Below are 23,628 nucleotides of genomic sequence, written 5' to 3'. Positions count from 1 at the left end.
GAGCGTACTTCTCAGCAGTAGTAAAGCTCTGAAGGGCTTTGCACACAAACTTTTCTTTTATTCAGCTCAGCTCAAGCTGCCTGACAGTTTGTGAACATGGAAGGTGCTCTGAAGTGTTGGAAGCTGGCTGGTTGCTATACCCTTATCAGGATATCTAAGCTATTGTGATTAATATGATGAACATTACCACTTTTCTGGAACTGCCTACCTCTCCACTTAAAGTAGAGTACGTTTCTTACTTTAGTCAAGCATAATCTGGACAAACGGACAGAAATTTCCAAGTTCATCCCTGGCTGTTTAGCAACCCTGTCCCTATAAACAGCTGCTCAGTTCTGGGTTGTTCGTACTTCAAATATAAAGGGCTCTGGGTTAATTGTATTTAAACTATTGTGGCTAATAACTTCTTGGAAATGCATGTCTAGGCATCTAAAGATCCTCACAGATCAATAGCCTAGTAAATTCCTATGAACCTGTGAACAAGTGGTGTACCCCTGGGGTTCAGTTTTGGGAAGCCTCCTCTTCAGCATTTACTTTTTTGATATCCTGACTAGAAACTAAGACCTCGGGTTAAATAAGTTTGTAGATGACTGAAAACTAGGCGTTATTAAGCCCCTCTCAGATACCCTAATCCTTAAAAAAAAACAAACACTATAAATAACTGGTGTACACAAAATGGGCTCAAATTGAATGCAAAAAAGTGCTATATTGTCGCATTTGTTAGATAATCCCTCCCCCTCAGCACACATCACAGACAACAGCTCACTTAAAAAAAATGGCAAGCCGTGCTAATTTATGCTCCTGGTCATCACTCAGCTGCGTAATTCCCCTCCTGCTGGCATTTGTGGGAGAGAGCACATGGCTGATTAGAAATAGCTGACCCCACTGCAATGCCTCATTAACACTTAGAATAGCTATGGAGATGTCCCACTACAGTGATTCAACCAACCTTGTAAAATCACTGTGGTGGGCCTGTCTCTGAATCAGAAAGGGTGTCTATAAATGGCTGGCTGCTCATATTAGGGCTTACCACTTACAGAAGCCTTTTCTGAATCCCAGGGCTAGTCACTGTGCTTGTTCTACATGCAATTTGTAACACCTCATACTAAATAATGTTTCCCTGTTTGTTATCCCTAAACATATTCTGTAATATATATATCAATAACTTTTCCCAGTTTTCTCTCTCTCTCTTCTGCACTATCTCCTTAAACATTCCTCAGAACAACGCACATATCTTTTTGTTTTTTAGCATGAAGAAACTACTTTCCTTTTCTTTACATGTTTTTGGGCATGTAGCAAAGCTTTTATTTTTTTCACAGAATTGCTCCTCCTTTTCCCAAACGTAATCATCTTTTATTTTTAACCTTAATTCTGTCCAATTGCCTCTTCCCATTCTTCTTGCAATATCTTATATCTGCTACTTATTGTGATACCCTTCTTTTTTAAACACCTTTATTGGTAATACCCCTCTTTAATATTTATTTTTCATTCTTCTGCCTTTTAGGCATTATAACGGACTATTAACCTGTTTTATCTCTCTCTTGGTTACACTAACTGTTCTTAGTTATGCTTCAAACAATCCAATAGGTGTATTTTTCAATTTCCAGAAAATTATTTTATAGTTCATGCAAAAACACAAAACACAATTCCTAAAAATGTCCCTCTTTACCACATTTAATACAGTTTGGAATGCAATCTTTTTCCGTATGTCCCCATTCCTCACAGGTTTTACATAAGTTTTTTTCGATGTATATTAACTAAATGACCATTTTCCCCCATAAATTTTAGGTTGCCCATTTTTAAAAATAGTACCAATGTATTGGTTGACATAAACAATACTAGGAATACTTATAATTCAATTGTTTTCTATTTCAGAATTTCTGAACCAGTAATGCACCCCCCAAAAAGGAAGAATCCCTAAAGAGTCAAAACTGTTTGCAATATTTAGTACAGAGTCATATTCTAGTCGGTACATCACCCCTGGATCTTAGGAAAACTTTCATTCATTTAAACAAAGTTTGTTTTTTTGAAATGGCAAAATAGATCCAAGTCTCAAAGACTTTTTTTTTTTTTTTATAATAAAATTCAATGTCTAATTCATGATCAGGACAGTCTTAAAAATATAATGTAAAAATGTTCTTCCTCATAGTGTATAACTGCCCAGCTATCTGAAACAGTTACATCAGCAGGCATGACTAACTTCTCCCATTCAAAATATTTGTCAGAAGTGTTAGAATGTCTAACATATCAATTTTATCAAACTCTTCATTTGGGACCCTAAAGCACATTCGAAGATACAGATACTGCTGTAGATTAAATCATTTTACCAGCATTTTTGTTTTACTCTGAGCACCAAGATTACTCTGCTTTCTCCAGAAGCAATTCATGTATCAGCATTTCCTGCTTTGCTCAGTTCTGCAACTACTCTCAGCATTTCATGGTTCTCTGCATGTCTGCATGCATTCTGCACTGTATATTCACCACTGATAAGATCAAGAGGTTCCTCCATTACATCTCTACTTCTAATTCTTGCATGAACTCTACAGATTCCTTGTTAGAGTACGGCTCCTTCTATTACCTCTCAAAGTGAATTTTCTGAGGTATTTTCAGTCACATCTGAAACTGCTGCCATATTTAATAATTCTTGTATGGCTCAACCATTAATTTGAAAAGCTGCAACAACCAATTATTCAGTCATATCAAAACAGTTGTTCTCTGCAGTAGCATCCAATAAAGTTTTTCTCCGACTGCTTTCCTCTCTACCCTTTTGGCATCTCCTCCCTTCATCACCCGACTTACACTCATTTCCACCACCACATTGTTGTAGCAGCCAAAACTCCTCTAGCCTGCAGAAAGAAAATTTTCTTTATATTTTTTTATTTCCTTTACTACATTTGTAGAAAATGATTATTTTCAAGTACATATAACATCGATACACCTATGCAAATAAAAATTAAAAAAGAAAAAACACAATACATACACATATGTTTTCTTTTACTATCAAACCTGACACATAGTCATTGTTTTTTTATCCTCCTCATCCTTTTTTTTTTCCTCAAGGTAATTTCTTCAATCACCCTATGCAACATAAACCAGTATAGCTACCTGGAGCTTTGTAAATTATATGTCATTTGTATATCAAACTGATTTGTACAGATGCATGTGTTGAAAAATGTATTTGTAAAGCTGTTTGCATTAAAACTGCACTATCAGTGGGTCCTGACTGGATTGTAACCGATTAAATGTATATGTTTTAACAGAAGATAATGAAAGAGAAGAGATTAATCTCAGTCCAGCTAACTTTGAAAAATAGTAAGAAATTAAATTACTTACTTTAGGCCATAAAACTTGTATCTTACAGTTCTGCCTGCAGCCAGAGACAAAATGTCTGTGCCAGAGAATGGTTTATTAGCTTTTGTAGGACGAGTGTTTTATGACTTCCAGAAGTGCAACAACTCTTAGCAAAGCTCTATGTTTGTGTATTATTGATATACATGTGAGATTCTGAGTCAGTTGCTAGGAAAGAGGGTAGCATGGGGACCAGAAGTCAAACAAGCAGATGTATGTGATGTCATTCTGTAATCCATCATCAAAATAATGTTTTTTTTAATACTAGATGAGACTGAAAGTCTCAGAGCACCCTGTCTTTGTAACCTGACAAAGAAGGATCTCTCACCCACTTCATCTTGCCTTGCTCTAGTAAGTGACCAGGAAACAGTAACTCTTTAGATTAGTCAGGAAAATATAGTGAGATTAGTTAAGTACTGTTTTTTTTCTGTATCTGTGTAGATCTATTCATCTGTGTTATTTTAATAGCTCCTGTGACTGAAACTCTGGTGTTTATTGTAAACAGATATTTAGTACTTTCATATTCTTTTATTTTGTGGCTGGTCCTTTAGAGAATATTTTAACATTTGAGTGTACTTGCATCTATATGGTGACTCTGTGGCCACTCCTGAAAGCCTCACTGCATTGGTCAAAACACTACCATCTGTACTAATACTAATTTCACTCAGTATAATTAGGTACTGTTAGAAGAGCTTTAGAGTACCTGGCATTGGAATGTCTGTGGCAGTAGCTACCTTAATGTCTGGGCAGAAGGGGGCATAGCTACTAAATCTGTGCCAGCCTTTCCCAGGGGTGTGTGTGTGTGTGTGTGTGTGTGTGTGTGTGTGTGTGTGTGTGTGTGTGTGTGTGTGTGTGTGTGTGTGTGTGTGTGTGTGTGTGTGTGTGTGTGTGTGTGTGTGTGTGTGTGTGAGAAAATCAAACTTAAAGTGTGTGTGTCAGCTGTTTGGAGCAGGGACACAAAGCTCTGGTTTCACAGAGAGGGTACTGGAGATTTGGTTTGGACACTCAGCTGAGGACTCAACTCTATAGCCGTGCCAGTGGGGAGTCTTACTGGGGACCTGGAGAGAGTCAGAGAGAGAAATTCAGATCCCGGACTGTGTATGATCCCTGTGTGCTCTTGAGGGAAACTGCTTTATGCAGAGCGCTGCATCTGGAAACACTGTGTTTATCTATTTTTGTTCCAAGTGAATGTACCTCTCCAATGTCAATGGTGAGAATTCAGTCTCCTTGATTACTGGCCCAGAGAGGGGAACATCACATACCACCACCAGGCTTTAAACATCCCATATTTTATTAAACAACAAATCCTCATATCTCATTTTCCATGTGAATCATACTTTTGAAAAAAAATAGTGTGTCTATAATACCCATAACATTTTTTTTTAATCCTTTAACTATTCCATAAAATATCATAGAAATGCCTTTATGATCTATTCACCTTCCTACTATTTTAGTATTCTAGATCACACTTCTCTAGCTTCCGTATAAGCTAAAGAATGTGTTGAGATGTTTCTTCTATTTACATGCCTTCTATAACATCTACACTAGAAGCACTGCCGGATGAATCCATGACTATGACCTAAGAAGCAACAGTGTGAGGAGAGGCTCGGGGTTTTGATAATGCAGGCAAGGATGATAGGCATGACCGTCCTGGGTGTATGTATGTGTGTGTGTATATATATATATATATATATATATATATATATATATATGTGTGTGTGTGTGTGTGTGTGTGTGTGTGTGAGCTTGGACACACCTTTGCAGCTTATCCATGGTGGAGGCCAAAGATGCAGGGGGACAGTGCTGTAGCTGAGTCACATGTGGAGGTGTGGATGATATGCCAGCATAACACACTGCTCTTCTTCCCTAAGGCAGGATGGGTATGCATAGGGGACAGATCCTTAGGAAGACAACACTCATAGGTATCAGTATGAGGCTGCCTCAGGAAGCCTCATTCTCCTCATTGGCCACAAATGTAGGTCAGTGTTAGCTGGAGGGTGGCCAGTAGGGACCTGGAGAACCAGACGGTAAAAAGTGGCCCAGAGACCAGACGATGGTCATCTGTGGGAAGCCAAAAATTCCACAAAAATACTTTCTATAAAGTTGTTTTTCATAGCTGATTTAACTAGTTTACTTAAAATTAAATTCCAACATAAATATTGACATTCAGTGTCACTGAACCATTTTCCCTTCCTTTACTCATGAGCCATAGTCCTATAGTCATTCTTGACCTCTGACATGAACAACTGTAAAGAGAAATGAACTGGTAGGTTGAGGGGCTCAGTGTCTTCACCTAGTCTGATGCGTGAAACCACAATATGAAAATGGTGACTATAAATTTTCTTCAAAACTAGAATTCCTTTGTTTCCCCAAAGCTGCAAGTCCATATGGAATATGTGACAAATGCCATTATATGGAAGGCTACAGACAACAGTCCTTAAAAGACACAAAGTTTTGTGTATTTTTTATATTTTAGCCATTTTTACAAACTTGAAGTTGGTAAGCTAGGCAATGAGGCAACTGCCTGGGGTTGGAAAACTTCACTCTAACATTAAGCACTGTAATTTCTTCCATGTTCTGAGGAAAATAAATTTAACAAGTTTAGCCTAGAAAGGGTCTATAACTTGTATATGGTTCACACCTATATAATGTCAGAATACCCACTATTTACCATGGAAATATTTGCATAGCACTAAGAATTATACTTCTATCATTAAGAAAGATGTGTGCTTTCTGCAGTGTTTCTGAGGAATGACTATCCAAAATTAATTCTGTAATGTGGCTCCCTGACCCCTATTCTTTCAATGCCTCCTGCTCTCTCTATACCTTGTCTTGTCTATCTCACCTCTTAATGATGAAAAAACATATCTATGTCCCATCCTCCACTGAAAAGAATATTTGCAGAAAATTCAGACATGTCATAAGACTAATTTTCAATGCATGTTTGTAGCAATGAGTGATGAACATTTTGCTACACAGAACTCTAATGTAAACTCTACAGTTTGCTACTTGGTAAGGTATACATACCAATGGTCAAATACTCTAAGCATAATTACAATTTATGCTGCTAAAATGATAATTTCTTTTACTTCTTAAACTATATTTTAAGAGTACAGGGTGATATGCTGACATTAAGTAGGAACTGGACAGATCATCTAACATCCTATCTATAATACAGATAATCCAACTGGAGGCATACTGGCATACTGGCTCTCCATAAACATCAGCTTGGAAGGCATGGTGACACAATCTTTATGACCAGGGCTTGGTATACACTGGTTTTTGTCTGGGGTCCTGACTGCAAAGTGATTCACACAATTGTTTTAAGAGAACGCACATGATGTTTATAGATTCATAGGATGATACTAGGCTATTGGTCCAGAGGCCCTTATAAGCCTAGCCAAGAATTTTGCTCATGTTCTCACAAAGTCAGTACCCATTTCCCCTGTCCAGCAGGCAGACAAGGTGGGATCCCAGGGTGTATTTTTTGTTTCCCATCCAGTCGTCCAGGTAACTCTTAAAGAGGGCTAGAGAGGTACGCTGCTTAACATGGAGAGGGAGTCTATTCCACAGATGGGGAAGTCTCTGGGACACAAATCTATCCCGCCAATAAGTTCTATTCATGTCACAAGACCAGGTTTAGGACTTGCGTGTGGGTTGCCCACGTAGTTTTTGACTTATGGATATGCAGCAACTCCATCAAGGCTGGCTCTGAGATGGCCCTGTATGCCAGACACAGGTCACCTCTGAGCAGTGTGTGGGAGACTGAATAGAGGGACAGGGCTTTTAGCCTATATGTATAGGACAGGTGCTTGAGACCCTGGATTTTCCTGGTCAGGAACCTCTGTGGTCTCTCCAGCTGCTGCATGTGCTTAGCAAGATACAACATGCTGAAGGGTGAATTGTACTTGGTAATGGGTCTGATAAGGGAGGAGTACAGGGATGTTATGACTGCCTTGTTCCTGGATTAAATACCCATTACTTATAAGCTGGGTCATGTAGAAAGCCTTCCATACAACAGAGGCAATGTGGTAGTCAAAAGTCAGGCCTCTATCAACCTGAGTGCCTAAGTCTCTCACGACTGCTTGCGTGCTTAGTACATTGTTATTAATGTGATAAATAGCAGGGATGCCATTTTACCCAAAGGGGATAATGATGCATTTCTTGGCATTCAGTCTGAGGCAATGCTGCTGGCACCAGTTATTAGTTTGGGTAAGGCCCTCTTGGAGGATGTTCACATCACTAGGGGAATTTAAGACAGCGCCCAGCTTACAGTCATCTGCAAACTTGGTCAGTCACAGACCACTGGTTTTGGCACGCACCTCAGAAATATATATCCAAAACAGTAGAGGCCACAAGACCGATCCTTGGGGTACACCACTCGTTACAGGTCTACGATTAGAGGTGGCTTCCCTTATTTTGACTGAGTGGGTTCAATCAGTCAGCCAGTTAGCTACCCATATGGTAACATATAGGTTTGATGCCTAGCTGGGAGAGTTTATCTATTATGCCTGAGTGGGGAATAGTGTCGAAGGCTTTGGCTGGGTCAAGGTAGGCGGTGTGCACCGTCTTCCCCTCGTCTATGGCTTTGGTGATGTTTTGAAGAAGTTTACCAAGTTAATAGGCATGATCTCCCTTTGACAAAACGAAACTGTCTGGGGGTCAAGTGTTTGGAGGTTGCCAATGTCCTTGTTTATAAGGTCCATGATAATGCGTTCCATGGCCTTACATATCACACTAGTTAGGCTTATGGGCCTATAAATGCCTGGGTCAGTGGATGCTCCACCTCTGTGTAGAGGGATGACCATTCGGCTGGGATGAAGTCAGTGCTCAGGCTTTGGTTGAATGGGGTGTCTAATGGAGATGAGAGCTCATGCCAGAGTTCATGTAGATGTTGTTGGGTTCCACGGAGACTGTAATGTTTGCCTTTGAGAGGGCACAGAAGACCTGCTCCCTGGTGATGAGGAGAGAGGGGCAGGTGCCGGGGATGTCTCGGTTTACTAATGGGGGGGGGGACAGGGGGTGAAGTTTTCACTTAACCTGTCTGCCACCAGGTTGGCTATATCTACTGCGTTTGTGTATGTGATGTTCTTGACCACCAAGTCAGAGAAGATTTGGATGTTACCTTTGAAATTGTGGACGTATGTGAAGAAGGCCTTGTGATTGTCCTTAGTGGATGTGGCCAATTTGGACACAAAGTTAGCCTTAGAGGATTTCACCAGTGACCTTATTTGCTTGTTCAGACAATGGAGATATTGCTTCAAACTTGGCAAATGCTCCTTCTTGGTCCCAGACAGCAATTTTTTCCTTTAATTATAGAGTTTGTTTACTACTGCTGACCACCAGACAGGCTTACTCTTCCTTGAGGAAGATGATTTGGTTCTGTCAGGTATTGCTGAGTCTATGCAGCTATGTAGGTGCTCATATAGTTTTTTGGTGTAGGCTTGGACATTAGTGCTAGTTCCAACTGAAGGGATGGTGGCTGTGAAGCTGCTTATACCTGCTCTCAGGAGATTGTAGTCAGTTTGGAAAAGTCTTTTGGTTTGACCCTGATGGGGGGGGGGGGTCAGGGGAGATGGCGACTTCGAAAGTGATCGCTTTATGGTCAGATCTTACCATGGAGGATGATACTGTATGGGTTCTACAGTAGCTACTTATTTTGGTTAGTACCAGGTCCAGGATATTTTTACCACTAGTGGGAGTGTCGACCAGCTGACCCAATGCACTGGCATTAACGAAGTCGAGGAATCTCTGGGCATTCATGTCTGGGTTAGAATAGGTCTTCCACTCTATGGTTGGGTAGTTAAAGTCACCCAGGATCAGGGTAGAGGGTTGAATCTTGATGGAGTCAAGTAAGTCCAGACAGGTGGAGTGGGTGTCCTGAGTCATAGTTGGGGATCTGTAGCTTTCTATGATTTGAACAGGTGATTCATCAACAGTTAACTGCACTTGTCCATAACCTAATTGGGATTTGTTAAGGAACAGTGGCACAGAAAGTCACCTACCTGTGCTGCAGTCATGGCAGGGAGTGATTTATAAAAAATGTCATCTTCTGCTATCGTGACTGCAAGGCAGGGGGCATTAGCTTCCTATGCTAATGCAGGAAGTCCAGTCCTGCATGTGCTGCTGTTGACTGAAGTACTGCTGCATCACTACTGGGATGGGAAGAGTTGTGCTTGCAATACAAAGTCTGTTTGCACTGCAGGAGGCAACATATCTGGGAGAGATTTTCCAAAAATGAAAAAAATTACTTTCAGCTGTATTTTAGGAAAAAGCACTGCTGTTGCTGCTCACCACTTTAGGATGAGTAACAAAGTAGAAGAGATGGGGGGAATCTGTAAATATTAAGTTTAGGTTCCATAACTTATGTAGGAGGGACCTGCCCATTGGCAGATGACGGTAGAGTCTCTGAATCACTGACTAACTTGGAAGGGTAATCTGTACATGAGCTCCATGTACAGAGTACTGTGGCTTCACTGCGGATAAGACTGTGCATGTGGACTTACCCCTTTGTAAAGTTAACTAAACATCATGAAGAACTGTACCAACCCTACTCACTGGAGCACAATGCTAAACAGAGCTTATAATTTAGATGTACTGGATGGAAATTATATATACAGAGAGGTAAAAGTGACTTTTCAGTGAAAGGTTCATTAACTTGGATCTTCAAATACGCATCTCTGCTTTGTACATTAACCCACATTTTACATACCATGATCAGAGCTAGTGAAGCCGATTACAGGGTCATATATCTCTTGAGTGTCAGCTACACCTGGATGACAACCAATATTTTCTTTTTTTTCAAGAATGACTCCATGTTTTTTACCTTCAATAAGACCAAATAAAAAGAAAGATTAAAATAATTCTATATATAATGAATAATTTCATGAAGATGAAGAAAGAAATTCCAAATTAAAAATACTGAACATTTAAAGGCAAGTTATACTTTACAACAAACACACAAAAGCAAAAAACAAAATCATAAATCAGTTACATGTCTTTCTAATACTGCCACCTTAACAGGATTTCAAATTAATTCTGACACAAAAGTTGGATACTACATTGAACTATACAAATTACCTCTTGCACTTCCCTCATTTGAATTAGAAGGGACTTTCTGTCCACAGTTAATATGTACAGAATTCATTCAGCAAATGGCACTCAACAAATAATTCAAACTAGCTTTTCATCAGTATACTATACTCTGTCCAGGTAGATTCAGTGTCATGGAAGCAGCCTAATGTTTCAGAAGAAAAGGTACTCCCCAACATCCCCTTTTCCTCCAAACACTCAAGTCAGCTGTTATGTAGATTTGCATAGATCTCTGAAAGTTTCTTAAAAAATGTTTAACTTTACAGTGTTCTCAGAAAATATGAATATACCGAAGTATATCAATAAAAGAAAAACAAACATATACCCTTACATATAAATATATATATATATATATATATATATATATATATATATATATATATATATATATATATATATATATATATACATATATATATATATATATATATATATATATATACACACACATATATTTGTGTGTATGTATACATGTATAAATCCATATGGGATCTGTTAATGTTTTCAGTCATCTGAACAGAGAATACATTTCTTCTAGTGACACTGTAGTAGATATACGATTTAAGCATGTTAAAATAATTAGCAGCTCTAATGAAATATGCATTCTGCTCATCCCGTCTACACATCTGCAAGCATCTTTTTGTGACCAGCAATAGTGCTCATGGTCAATGAAATATGTCTGCAAGCATGAACACAGAATGTAAACAAATCAGCATACCTATAGGCAAGGCCTAATATCCAGAGCACATGGTATAGCCCAGAAATTATAAGGGCAGGTACAGTGAAAGATTTCTGAAGGAGAGAAGTGAAATGGGGGAACTGTACATCAACAACATTGTCTGTACTGCAGAAGTAATTAAGAGGGGAGGGTAAATGGGGAAAATGTATTCTGATACTGTAAACAAATGTGTTGAATTATCAAAGAAACATCTGTAATATGTAAACACTGCCACAGTGATGTAATGATAATCTCAATGATAACACTTGACTTACACACAAATAAAAACGGACGGGTCTATATTATACAATCGAACTTTCAAAACTGTGATGCTCATATAATCAACACTATATGAGTGAAGTTTAAAACTTTGACTATATAATAAAAACAAAAACAACCTAGCTGAATGCTCTGAGCAGGGGGGCAAGCCCCCCTGCACCCTCCCCACTACTTAAATATACCAACTCCGAGATCGCACTACAGTGAAGTAAAGGGAAATATTCCCTACAGTGATCTCACTTCACTGTAGTGCGATCTTGGAGTTGGTATATTGAAGTAGCAGTGGGTGTGGAGGGTGTAGGGGGGCTTGGCCCCCTGCTCAGAGCATTCAGGTAGGTTGTTTTTGTTTTTATTTATTTTTTTATTATATATTCGAAGTTTTAAAACCTCGCTCATATAGTGTCGATTATATGAGTGTCTACCTTTTTAAACTTTGAATATATAATACAGACCCAAACTGACATGCTAACACAGGATGTGAGAGGGGATATTAAGCTGCAGTGTAACAAAGGGGAGTTAATGTGACGCACATGTTAATAAAATGCTGAGTTGAGATCAGTGGCGGATCCAAGATTTTGCAAAATGGGGGGGGGGGTGCAATGTGGAAAGTCAACAAGTGAGGTGGGAAAGCAGAACACTGGGGAAGGGGGATGTGAAAGGATCACCTTAAGATATTGTATCAGCATGTGTGAAAACACAGCAACCTACAGCCAGTTGCAAATCACTAGGGGTGGATTTAGCATAATGGTTAATGTCTTCACCTCAGACACAAAGTACTGGGTTTGATTATGACCTCAGCTTATTAGCTAGACTTATAATTACCATTCATGGCAGTTAGCCTAGAATTCTCATATGATCCAATGAACCTGGTGTGGCTGTGTTAGTGGAGGTACACAACTCCTATCCAGCACACAGCATATTAGCAGACATTACCAGTTGTTTCAAGACATATTTGGAAGATATGTTTGGTTGCCCATGTGAAGTCACAGTTCTTTTCTATGGCATACCTGACATAAGCATTATGATAACCTAGCAAAGAATCCCAGTAAATGTGATATATCACCCAACACCCACAGCAAATGTAAGTAATTTAAGTAAATAAAAAAATGAAACCGGTGAATTACCATTATCCAAAGGGGGGGCAACAGAGACAGAGAAGGTTTTATAAAGATTCAGGAATAGTAGTGATACGGGGAACGAAGGACATATTGTGATACATGGGCCAAGACACACATACAAGGATTTTAGTATATTCAACTATAGTTGTTTAGATATTGGGTTGGTACATTTCAGTCTATTTAGTAAGGGTTTGAAATTTGTACCTAGTACTGTGAGTAATATTTCTAATGTACTTCTTCTTCTTCCGGCTTTTCCTGGTTAGGGGTCGCCACAGCGGACCTGTCCGCTCATGACTGGCAGTGGAATTTTACGGTGTCGAGTTGCCAGCCCAATGCCCAACCTTCCACGGAAGACACACACACACACACACACACACACACACACACACACACACACACACACACACACACACACACACACACACTCATGCCTAGGGCCAATTTAGAGTGTCCAACCACAGGGAGGACATGCAGACTCTGCACAGAAGGCACCCCAACCGAGAATCGATCCGGAGAACCTCTTGCTCTGAAGCAGCAATGCTAACCACTGCACCATCGTGGCTGCCCTAATATTTTGAATGTACTTATAGATCTAAAATTATTCTTGAAAAAAAGAATTTAGAACTTTTGTTACAGAATAATGAGTTTAACAAAAATGTTATCAAGAGAAAGAGTATTTACAACCCACCTCTCCATCCCCAGTTAAAAAACTTTGAGACTTAGGTAGAGTTAGAGCTTAGGTGTGGTTTGGATAGCCCTAAGAGGAAATATAAGCTTAGTAGAGAAGACAGTGAAGTACTGAAGTCCCTGAGGAATAATGGTAATATTAGGGTTATGAAACCCGACAAGGGAGGTGGATTGGTTATGATGGACAGTATAGTCTACTCAGGTAAAATGTTGGATATGTTAAACAATACAGACAGATATTCGAGAGTGTCACGTAATGAGATCAACCTGACATATCAAAAAATAGATTTTATGCTTAAAGAAATGGTTAATGACGAAACTATTAGGCCAGAAGTGTATCGATATTTAGTTCTAGATAAACCTAAAATCCCTTCAATATTTGGTATACCCAAGGTCCACAAGGACATGGACGACCCACCCCTCAGACCAAATGTGGCCACTTTGGGATCCAAAAGTTACCCGACAGCGAAATACTTAGATTTGAGTCTTAAAAAGGTATGGTCTGAGAAGGTGGGCATCCTTAAGGACTCTTGGGATTTCCTTAGAAGTGTTCGGGGTGACCTGTATCGGGATGGGTTAATTTTTGTTACACTTGATATCCAGGATGTGTTTAATGTCATACCCCATAATTTGGGACTCGAGTGGTTTGAAGAAGCACTTCGTATGAAAGGTAGCATTGATATTGATACCACTCTTGTTCTGGTGGAGCTTATGGACATTGTACTCAAACACATTTTTTTTGTTTTTTGACAGGGAGTTCTACAAGCAAATTAGTGGGGTAGCCATGGGGGCCAGTTGTGGCCCCAATGTACGCCAATTTAGTGTTGTCTACATGGGAGGAGAAATACTTATTCCACTCAGAATATTCACAGTATTGGAGCCATTATAGACGATATTTGGATGATATTTGCATTTTTTGGATAGGACCTGAATTAATGTTACATAAGTTTATCACATACGTGAACAATACTACAGATTTTTTGAAGTTCACCCATGTCATATCCCATGAGAGGATACAATACCTAGACGTTTTAATAGAAAAGGTGCCAGCGATTACAAAGTTCAAATCTAAAGTTTATAGGAAGGAAACATTTTCAAAATCATATTTAGTCTTCACTAGTGCCCACCCTTATAGCTAAAAGCTGGGAATTGTGAAAGGGCAGTTTATTAGAAATTGCAGAATGACTTCATGTGATGAAGACTTTTTGGTGGAAAGTAATAAACTGAAGAGAATGTTTTTGGATAGGATCTATCTCCTGGCCTTGGTTCAAAAACTTGAGAAGGAAGTTCAGAATGAGGGGGGGGGGGTAGATTTAGTCCTGTTGTAGGGTTATCTGATTTAGTAGGTGCTCAGGCTAAATATTTGATTGTTATTTTATTATAATGTTATTCATTATGAGTTGATATGGGTGTTTTTAACTAGGGTGTACATATAATATTTATTGTATTTTTTATGACAAAGCTTGTAGTAACATTTTAAAGTTACACATATATACTTTACTTATTTTTTATTTGGTCAATTTTGGTTGCTTGGATTTTGATTACGTAATTAATTAACAGGGGGTTAATGACTATATAAGTAATGAAATGTGGGCTGAGTGCATTTCTGATGAAGTCCTGTTTGTAACAGGATGAAAATGCTGGTTTGTGTTATTGGTGCGTTAAAAACTCATTAAAGTTGCTGTTTTTCTCTTTGGAGTCATGGTTTTTGCATTCCAGGAAGTGCTTTGTTTGTTTTTTTATTGGTGACTTTTAAAGCACTTTTTCCTCATTTCGTTGTTTTTGTAATTTAAGTAAATAATGACTTATGTGAAACCAGCAAAGTTAAAGTAAATAATTTTACATGTGCAAGTAAAAGTTCAGTTAAAGAACATAGAAAGTTAAGGAAATGCATGTTATGAAAAAAAGTCATAAAAAACAAATAGTTAAGGTATGTGCAATGTATAAAAGCAAATTTAACTACTGTAGCATTTCACAAAGGTCAGTGACACAAAACCTACTTTAATTTCTGACCAGCCTAATATCCTCTGGGGGGAAGAGAGGGGTAAAATTGGCACTGAATCTGTCGGCCAGTATATTGGCAATATCTGTTGGCTCTGTATAGGAGGTACCATTGTGCAGTAGCTCAGAGCAAATCTGGGTATTGCTGTGGAGATTCTTTACATAACTATAGAATGCCTTCTGGTTGTCTTTACTATCTGCTGCAATTCTGTTTTCATAACTAGCTTTAGAGAATTTGATGAGGGATCTCAACTTTTTGTTGAGGCTGATAAGGGAGTTTTTCCAGTTTTGGGACTTCGCCTTATTCCGCATCAATTTCCTCCTTCTATTGTAGAGTTTATTTATAGCAGTTGACCACCAGATTGGCTTCTTCTTTTTGAAGGAGAGTGTCTTGGTTCTATTGGGTATGACGAGATCCATGCATTTGTGTACGTGTTCGTACAGTGCATTGGTGTATGATTCAGCAGTCATGCAACTATTCTCCATTTGCATGGGTGCTATGAAGTTTGCTACCTCTGTTTTTAGGAGCCCAAATTTAGCTTTGGAGAAGTTTTTCAGGGTGGATACCTTTGAGGGGGGGGGGTTATGTGTTAGGGATGTGGATTTCCAAGGTGATTAGTTTGTGGTTGGATCTAACCAGGGAGGAGTTGACTACTGGTGTAGAGCAAAGGTCGCCCATGTTAGTAATGACCAGGTCAAGAATGTTGCTACCTCTAGTGGAGGTAAGAACAAGCCGGTCCAGAGCAGTGGAATTAATGAATTCCAGGAAACGTTGGGCAAGTGTACTGGTACATGAGTAGTTTTTCCAGTTAATGGAGGGGTAGTTGAAGTCGCCCAGTATGAGTGTGTTAGGTTGGAACCTAATATTCTCCAGGGTGCTTAGGAACGTGGAGTGTGAGTCTTGAGACATGGTTGGGGACCTATAGCAGGCTACGACTTGAATCTGTCTTACCCAGTGTTAGCTGCACCTGAAGCATCTCTGATGCATTATGTTGGGCTACCAGTCTGGAGGTGTTGGCATCCTTTATGAATATGGAAACATCACCGCTTTTGGAGCTTCAGTCCAAGTTCTGGGACCGAAAGGTGTGGAATGAGTTATAGCCTGGTAGTGCAGGGGTGCTTTCTGCTGTTTTGAACCAGGTCTCTGTTACAGCACACATGTCGATGTTCTCCATTTTAAGGAGTGCTTCGATCAAGTGCATTTTGAGATTTAGACTTCTAACGTTGAGCAGCATGATCCTCAGACTGCATTTGTCTGTAGCCGTTACAGTGGTAATTTGGTCAATGATAGTTACGGAACTATAGGTTGTATAAAACGATTTATAAAGTCTAGGAAATCAGCAATGATGAAGCAATTGTTTGCTTATTACATTAGACCAAACTTGAGTATGGAATAACAATATAGAAACCTTCTAAGAAAACAAGCATGAGTAAGCAGGAAAGGGTACAGTGGAACTATACTAAGAGTGTCCATTGATGTGAAAATTTAAGTTATTATGAAAGGCTAAAATATATGAACTTGTACAGTGTCTGTTATACAGTGGATATAAAAAGTTTACACACCCCTGTTAAAATGCCAGGTTTTTGTGATATACAAAAATGAGCCCACAATAAATCATTTCAAAACTTTTCACACCTTTAATGTGACCTATAACCTGTACAATTCAATCTGAAAAACAAACAAATCTGTTAGATGAAAAAATATAAAAAAATAAAAAAAGTACAATAAGCTGGTTGCATAAGTGTGCGCACCCTTAAACTAATACTTTGTTGAAGCACCTTTTGATTTAATTACAGCATTCATGAAGAACACCCATGAAGGGCTTACAACATTTTCATATCATAAGGGCTATGGATACCCTACCTTGTAGGACTATGCCTGAAAAAGGTAATGATCTGACTGTGTCATAACTATTTTCTGTGTGTAAGCCACTACTGCCTGACACAGTTGTCTGACAGATAGATGTTACCAGATTCAAACCCCTGTCTATGACACTATGCTATCCACAGATCTCTGTACTGACTGAGTGCCACAGGAGGTAGCAATGGAGGCAAATAGCTGAAATAAACAAATTATTGATTCCTCTTACAAAAAGCTATAATTTCTCATATAGCAATGGTTTTACTCTAAGTAATGATGACAGATGATGACAATTTCCTTACATAACATTGGCAGTAAGCATTGTCCTCTGGCATGAGGGAATGAGACAATATTGGATATGCTGTTGCCTTACTACTGCAATTACAGGCACATATATCCCTTGCATTTATCATACATGTAACATCTATACACGTACACAGAAAAGATGTTTGACAATAGTGTTAGTGACATGTACAGTCACAATTAGATTGACACAATGTACTTCGGGCTGTAATGGCTGGATTTGCACCACCTACCTAAGTTCACAAGCTAGAACTTAGTGTCTGAATTGCAAGCACTACACAACATGTTGCTGTACACAACTGTGAAAGTGCCCAGTTGAATAGATGACATCACCATTCTTTAGCAGCTAAATGTTTATGCTAAAAAGTGGTCAAAGGACACAAAAACACTGTACAGCTACACATCATATGTGTTTTTGAAAAGTATCTACTCAGTATGAAAGTGAAAACAGACAGCTGAAGAAAAACCTTCCACCTATGTAGGTACTCAATCTGTAAAGCACAGTATCAGGTTCATGCACCACAGCAGAAGTCACACTACAACTGCGAGACAATGCTGTTATGTAAGGTTTATGTAATCCTTGTGTTGTCAAAAATGTATTTTCCCTGGATATTCTAGAATATACCACTTTGACATTGTGCCACTGAATATACATCCAAAGACATGATTCTGCAGTGTTATCTTCCCAGGCCTCTGCTGAATATAGGCTCAGTCCTAGTCAGACCTTCCCAGTCAACAAATGTTAAGCAAACAAACAAATAAATAAAATAAGTGGAAGTACCCATAAGGGTGGTTAAGAGGTAGCCAGTTGTATAAGACAGTAATCACAGTCACATTATTTAAGCAAGGATGGACTTGAACCATCTACTACCTATTCTAGCTGCACAACCTATAAAGCACAGTTTCAGCAGCCAGTGCCACAAGAGAATTTGAAGCACATGTGAGGAATACAGAATTTATGAAGGAATGACAAGAATATACTGCCATTGAGATTTGTGTGTTAAAATACTTCTACATCCATCTGAAGTTGTAAATCTTGCCACTTCAAATGTGTGTAAACCAATCCTGAATCCATTTACAGTCACATGTACATTCTTAGAATGTAATCACTGATGTACTTGAACCTACTATATATCTAGTTACACATTTTAGAGAACAGTGTAAGAAATGCAAGCACCATAGGAGAAGTCTGACTTTGAAAGTGTGACAGTGCACTTTAGAAAGAATGACCTTATCTGTATGTTGCAGGGCAGAAGTTAAGAAAAGTGGGATAAGGGGATAGGGGACTCATCTACCTGTATAAAAGTCTTACAGTACAGAAATAGATTGATTTCTTCAGTTGTGGAAGCCTGTATAAAAGTCTTACAGTACAGAAATAGATTGATTTCATCAGTTGTGGAAGCTATATCTACCTGACACTAGAGGCTTACACAGATAAGTTCACCACTGTGATATCAGAACATGCTATCTGTAATATACTGATAAATACATCAAAAACTAAGCATATGAGATTTGGGAGACAAAGTGAAAGGTAAATATTTAATACAGCACACAGTGATTGAAACTGTAGATCCATATAAGCACCTTGCAGTTTTCAACTGTTTAATGATAGTTACAGAACTACAGGTTGTATAAAAAGATTTATAAAGTTTAGGAAATCAGTAATGATGAAATCATACCTTAGTCTCAAACTTGAGTATGGAATAATATGGAAACCTTATAAGAAAAAAAAAAGCATGAGTAACCCGGAAAGATTACAGGGGAAATATACCAAGAGCATCCATGGATGTGAAAATTTAAATTATTATGAAATACTAAAATATCTGAACTTGTACAGTGTTTCATATAGATATTTAAGACAATTTTATTCAATATATATGGGATTTAGAGACAGCTACCTCGGGAAATGTCAGAGGTTAGCAAAAAAGTACAGAATCCTCAGACTACGTAGAAGATTCTATAGGAACAAAAGTAATTAGTGCTCTCAGACAGCAGCTGATGCATGGAATAGGCTACCAAATTACATTAACAAGCACTAGTTAAGATATTTTTAAAAATCACCTGAACGCTTACTATGGGAACAACTATTTTGGTATTTTAGCAGGCTAGAAGGGCATTAATGTACATGCTTTAAATATTTGTATGTATGTATCTAGTTACATAAGGTACAGGTCATTGTATTAAGCTTATGCACCACACTAGAAGATTGACTACAAGTGAAACAAACAGTATCTTTGAGGGGAATGACATCACCACTATGTTGTAGAACCACTGCTATGGTTAAAACAATACACTTATGTTGGACTACTTTTTTAGGCAAAATATGTCACTTAAGTGGAAGGCTGCACATTGTGTGAGCAAAAGCATTCCAATGTATTATGAGCTCTTCCAAGAAATGGTAATCAGTGCTGTACTTGAACCATCTGCATAACTAGTTACACATTCTAGAGATCAATGTATGAACTGCAAGTGCCACAATAGAAGTCTGACTTCTACAGTGTGAGAGTGCACTTTAGAAAGAATGCCTTCATCAGTGTGTTGCAAAGAAGATGCTGTTGTGAAAGGTGGGATAAGGGGATGGTGGAGTCATCCAGCAATTTAAAATGTTTCTCCAGAGTGGAAGTTGATTGAGTACAGCAGTACTGGAGATAATTCTGACCTGAACTATATACACCTCCCATCATACAAATATACAAGATTCCCACATTGAACATTAAGCCTCCAACCTGCCTAGTTACACAATCACTTTTGAAAACACGACTTCATCATTGTGCTGCAGAGAGGATGTTCCTGTTAAAAGTGGGATACAGGAGCTATGTGCAAAGTTAAATGCATTTGCCTCAGGGGAAGTGGACACAGCATCAAGCATTACTTACCTGTTACTAAACCAACTCCCCACACATTGAACCTCCCTACCTATCTAGCTGCACAATCAGCAGAGCACAGTATTATTTGCAAGCACCACAGGAGAAGTCCGAATTTAATGATGTTAAAAAGCACAGTTGTAATTGGTAAAAATCTGTTTGTAACAGATGGTATTGTGCATCACATTTTTTGGGACAAATGCATATTCATGTACAGGGCAATGTAACTGCACTGTGATTGTCCCATGTAATGGCATACTATCTACTATGATTTACACACTGTCCTTCACGTATACTGTGCTACTGCAAGGGATATGCACCTGTTTCATGGTATGGGATGCCAAAGAAAATCACAGTTGTAAAGCAGTGGATTATCAATTAAATATTCTGCTACTTTATTCCAGGATGATTGCACATGCCTTGTCCCATGCCTGCACAAAGTACAGTTGTGTACACTTACCATAAATGTAGATGTTCGAGTGTACTCACTGTTGCAGTCATTACATTTGGGTAATCTGCTGGCAGGTTGCCCTCAGTTGGCCTGAATATCAAAGTCTTGGGTCCTGCATCAGTTGCTGTCTCCTCTTCCATGATGTCAGGCCGTCAGTGGTATAAAACATGCAGCCGATGCCATTTTCTTCAGTTTTTCTTGCCCCAGATGTCAGGTGCCTCCCAAATCGGGAGCAAATATATGTATATAAACAGCAATATATAAATAAATGCACTTTTAGCAACATAAACTTTGCCTTCATCTAAAAGCAAATACACCACAAGGGCTTTAGAATATAGTGAAGGAAAGATAAGTTCTAGAAAAAGACTGCAAAAGTGAATACACTTGAACACCTACATTTATGGTAAGTGTACACAACTGTACTACATTCTTTGTGTTTCACTGTTGCAGTCTTTACATTTGGGTAGAATCCCAAAGCTATGGATGAGAGGATGGAGCTAAATAGCATTAGGAGCAGCTATAAGGCCCAGCAGAACTGCAGTGGCAAAGCCTGCTCTGGACTTAGAGAAGAGAGGCAAATGATAATGCTTCATAAAAGTATGAACAGAGCTCCAAGTAGCAGCTTCTAGAATGTCTTTGGTTGGAACTCCTCTGAGAAAAGCTGCTGAGGTAGAGGCAGCCCTGGTGGAATGTGACCTGATTCCCTTGGGCTCTGGTTTACCATGATGCAAGTAGCATAAATGAATGCAGTGGCTTATCCACTTAGAAATAGTCTGCTTTGATATAGCCTTCCCCTCTGATCCTGCAGCAAATGTCACCAGTAGTTGCTCAGACTTTCTTAGAGATTTGGTCCTGTTTAAGTAGAATCTTAGTTGTCTGTGTACGTCCAAGGAATGCAAAATCCACTCCCCTTGTTCTTTTGGGTAAAATGTTGGCAGGTGAATAGTTTGGTTAAGAGCCACACTGGATACCACCTTAGGCATAAAAGAAGGATTGGTCCTGAGGGACATCCTGTCCGGGTGAAATGTAATAAAAGGCTCCACAGCCATGAGGGCCTGTAGTTCTGAAACCCTTCTTGCTGAAGTGATTGCCAAAAGGAAAGCTGTTTTCCAAGATAAAAACTTTATATCCACAGTAGCTGCTGGTTCAAAAAGAGGCAGGGTGAGTTTTCCAGCACAAAATTGAGGTCCCATGCAGGAGTTGGTGGTCTTCTGAGAGGCCTTAAATGTTTGGCCCCTCTAAGATACTGTTTTAGCAGAGGATGAGAAAAAATGGGAGGCTCCGTGTTGTAAAGAGCCTAGATGGCAGAGGCATGGATTTTTATTGAAGAAAAAGATAGGCCCTTGTCAAGCATCTCAGTCAAGTATTGTAAAATCTGAGGAATATTTGGCTTTGCTGTGTCCATTCCTTGTGCTTGGTTCCAAGCACATAATCTCTTCCATTTATCAGCATAAGATTTTCTAGTAGTAGGCCTTCTGGCTTCCAAAATAACATCCATCACAGATTTACTGAGAGGTATTGTTTGAATAATTACATGATCAGCATTGCTGCCAGGTTCAGAGATTGGAGCTGAGTGTGCAGAATTTGATTGTTCTGCTGAGACAGTAGATGAAGTATTTGAGGCAAGTACCAAGGAGGGAGTTGAGACATATTCCTTAGAATTGAGTACCAGGGATCATTTTGTTTTTCCTGTCTGACCTTTAGTAAGACCTTGGGGAGAAGAGGCAGAGGAGGAAAGGCATAGACTGATAAGTTTTTCCAACTGAAGGAGAGGGCATCCACTTTCCATGCTTGTCTGTGATAAGTCCTTGTGCAGAATTTATCCAGTTGATAATTTTGGGGAGAGGCAAATAGATCTTTGTCTGGGCTCCCCCATTTCTCTGTTATCATTCTGAAGACTTGTGGATTCAGTTTCCACTCGTGAGGGTCCATAAGATTTCTGCTTAGGTCATCTGCCAAAGTATTTTGTTTTCCTGGCAGTAACTGAGCTTGAAGATGTACTTGGTAGGTCAAGGCTGTGTTCCACAATGCCATGTCTAGTCTGCTGCTTATGTACCACATAACCGTGGTGTTGTCCGTCTTTATCAGTAGTTGTCCTGGATGAAGTAAGTCCTTGAAGGCTGTCAGGGCATTCTGAACAGCTAGCATCTCCTTTTGGTTGATATGCAGATGCATTTGTTTTGGGCTCCATAGTTGTTAGGGTTTGGGTGGCAGGGATAGAGTGAAAGACCATCCCTTGTTCTGGTGACATGTCTCTGAAACTCCTGTTGTAGGCAGGGAATGAGAGGAATCATTGTTTCCAGACTGTGACAATATTGACTCCATAAACTTTTTGGATACCACTGTAGTTTCCTCATATGCAGTCTTGCATATGGAATTAGTAGAATGCAGGATGCCATGAACCCCAAAGCCTGCAGAATTTGTCTTGCAGATAACTGGGTTTTTGTTGCCATCTGTTTGAAGTACACAGTCAGTTGCCTTCGTTTGTCTGGTATAAGGTAAGCCATCTGGGCAGTTGTATTCAAGCTTGCAGCCAGGAATGTAATTTTTTGAGAGGGTACCAGTTGTGATTTCTTTTTGTTTATTGTGTACCCTAGGCATTTTACAAACGCCAGATGTTGAAGAAGAATGTCCTTTTTCTGCTTGAATGAGACAGTCCAAGATTACTGGTGCCAGGCACTTTGTAAAGACCCTGGGCACAGTAGATAAGCCAAAGGGCAGTGCAGAGAAACCTGCCTTGAAGTGGAGGTATCTTATTCCCTTATTGGGATATGCAGGTATGAGAGTCACTAAGGCAGTAGCTGTTGTAAAGTCAGCATTTTGAATTTTGGGATGTCCAAGAATGTGTTCAAAATCGATAAGTCCAGTATTGGACGCCAGGCATCATCTTTTCTGGGCACCAGGAACAG

The 23,628-nt window shown here is 39.2% G+C and overlaps 1 protein-coding gene across 4 annotated transcripts in view; it reads right to left on the bottom strand.

Moving 5' to 3' along the window:
• The window catches only part of RIPK1 (receptor interacting serine/threonine kinase 1), a 1,251,693-nt gene that overhangs the window by 375,892 nt on the left and 852,173 nt on the right, over positions 1-23,628 (bottom strand). For 3 of the 4 annotated variants that reach the window (XM_044065340.1, XM_044065337.1, XM_044065338.1), the window contains exon 11: positions 10,058-10,171. The exons of the other annotated variant lie outside the window; for it this stretch is intronic. In XM_044065340.1, the coding sequence (XP_043921275.1) occupies positions 10,058-10,171 (114 nt within the window). The remainder of the gene's footprint in view (positions 1-10,057; positions 10,172-23,628) is intronic. 4 annotated transcript variants of the gene reach the window in all.

The sequence above is a fragment of the Protopterus annectens genome, chromosome 3.part0, assembly GCF_019279795.1.
Source record: "Protopterus annectens isolate FY-2018-M chromosome 3.part0, PAN1.0, whole genome shotgun sequence".
In the NCBI taxonomy this organism is placed as follows: Eukaryota; Metazoa; Chordata; order Ceratodontiformes; family Protopteridae; genus Protopterus; species Protopterus annectens.
This window is presented reverse-complemented; position numbering and strand designations above follow the sequence as displayed.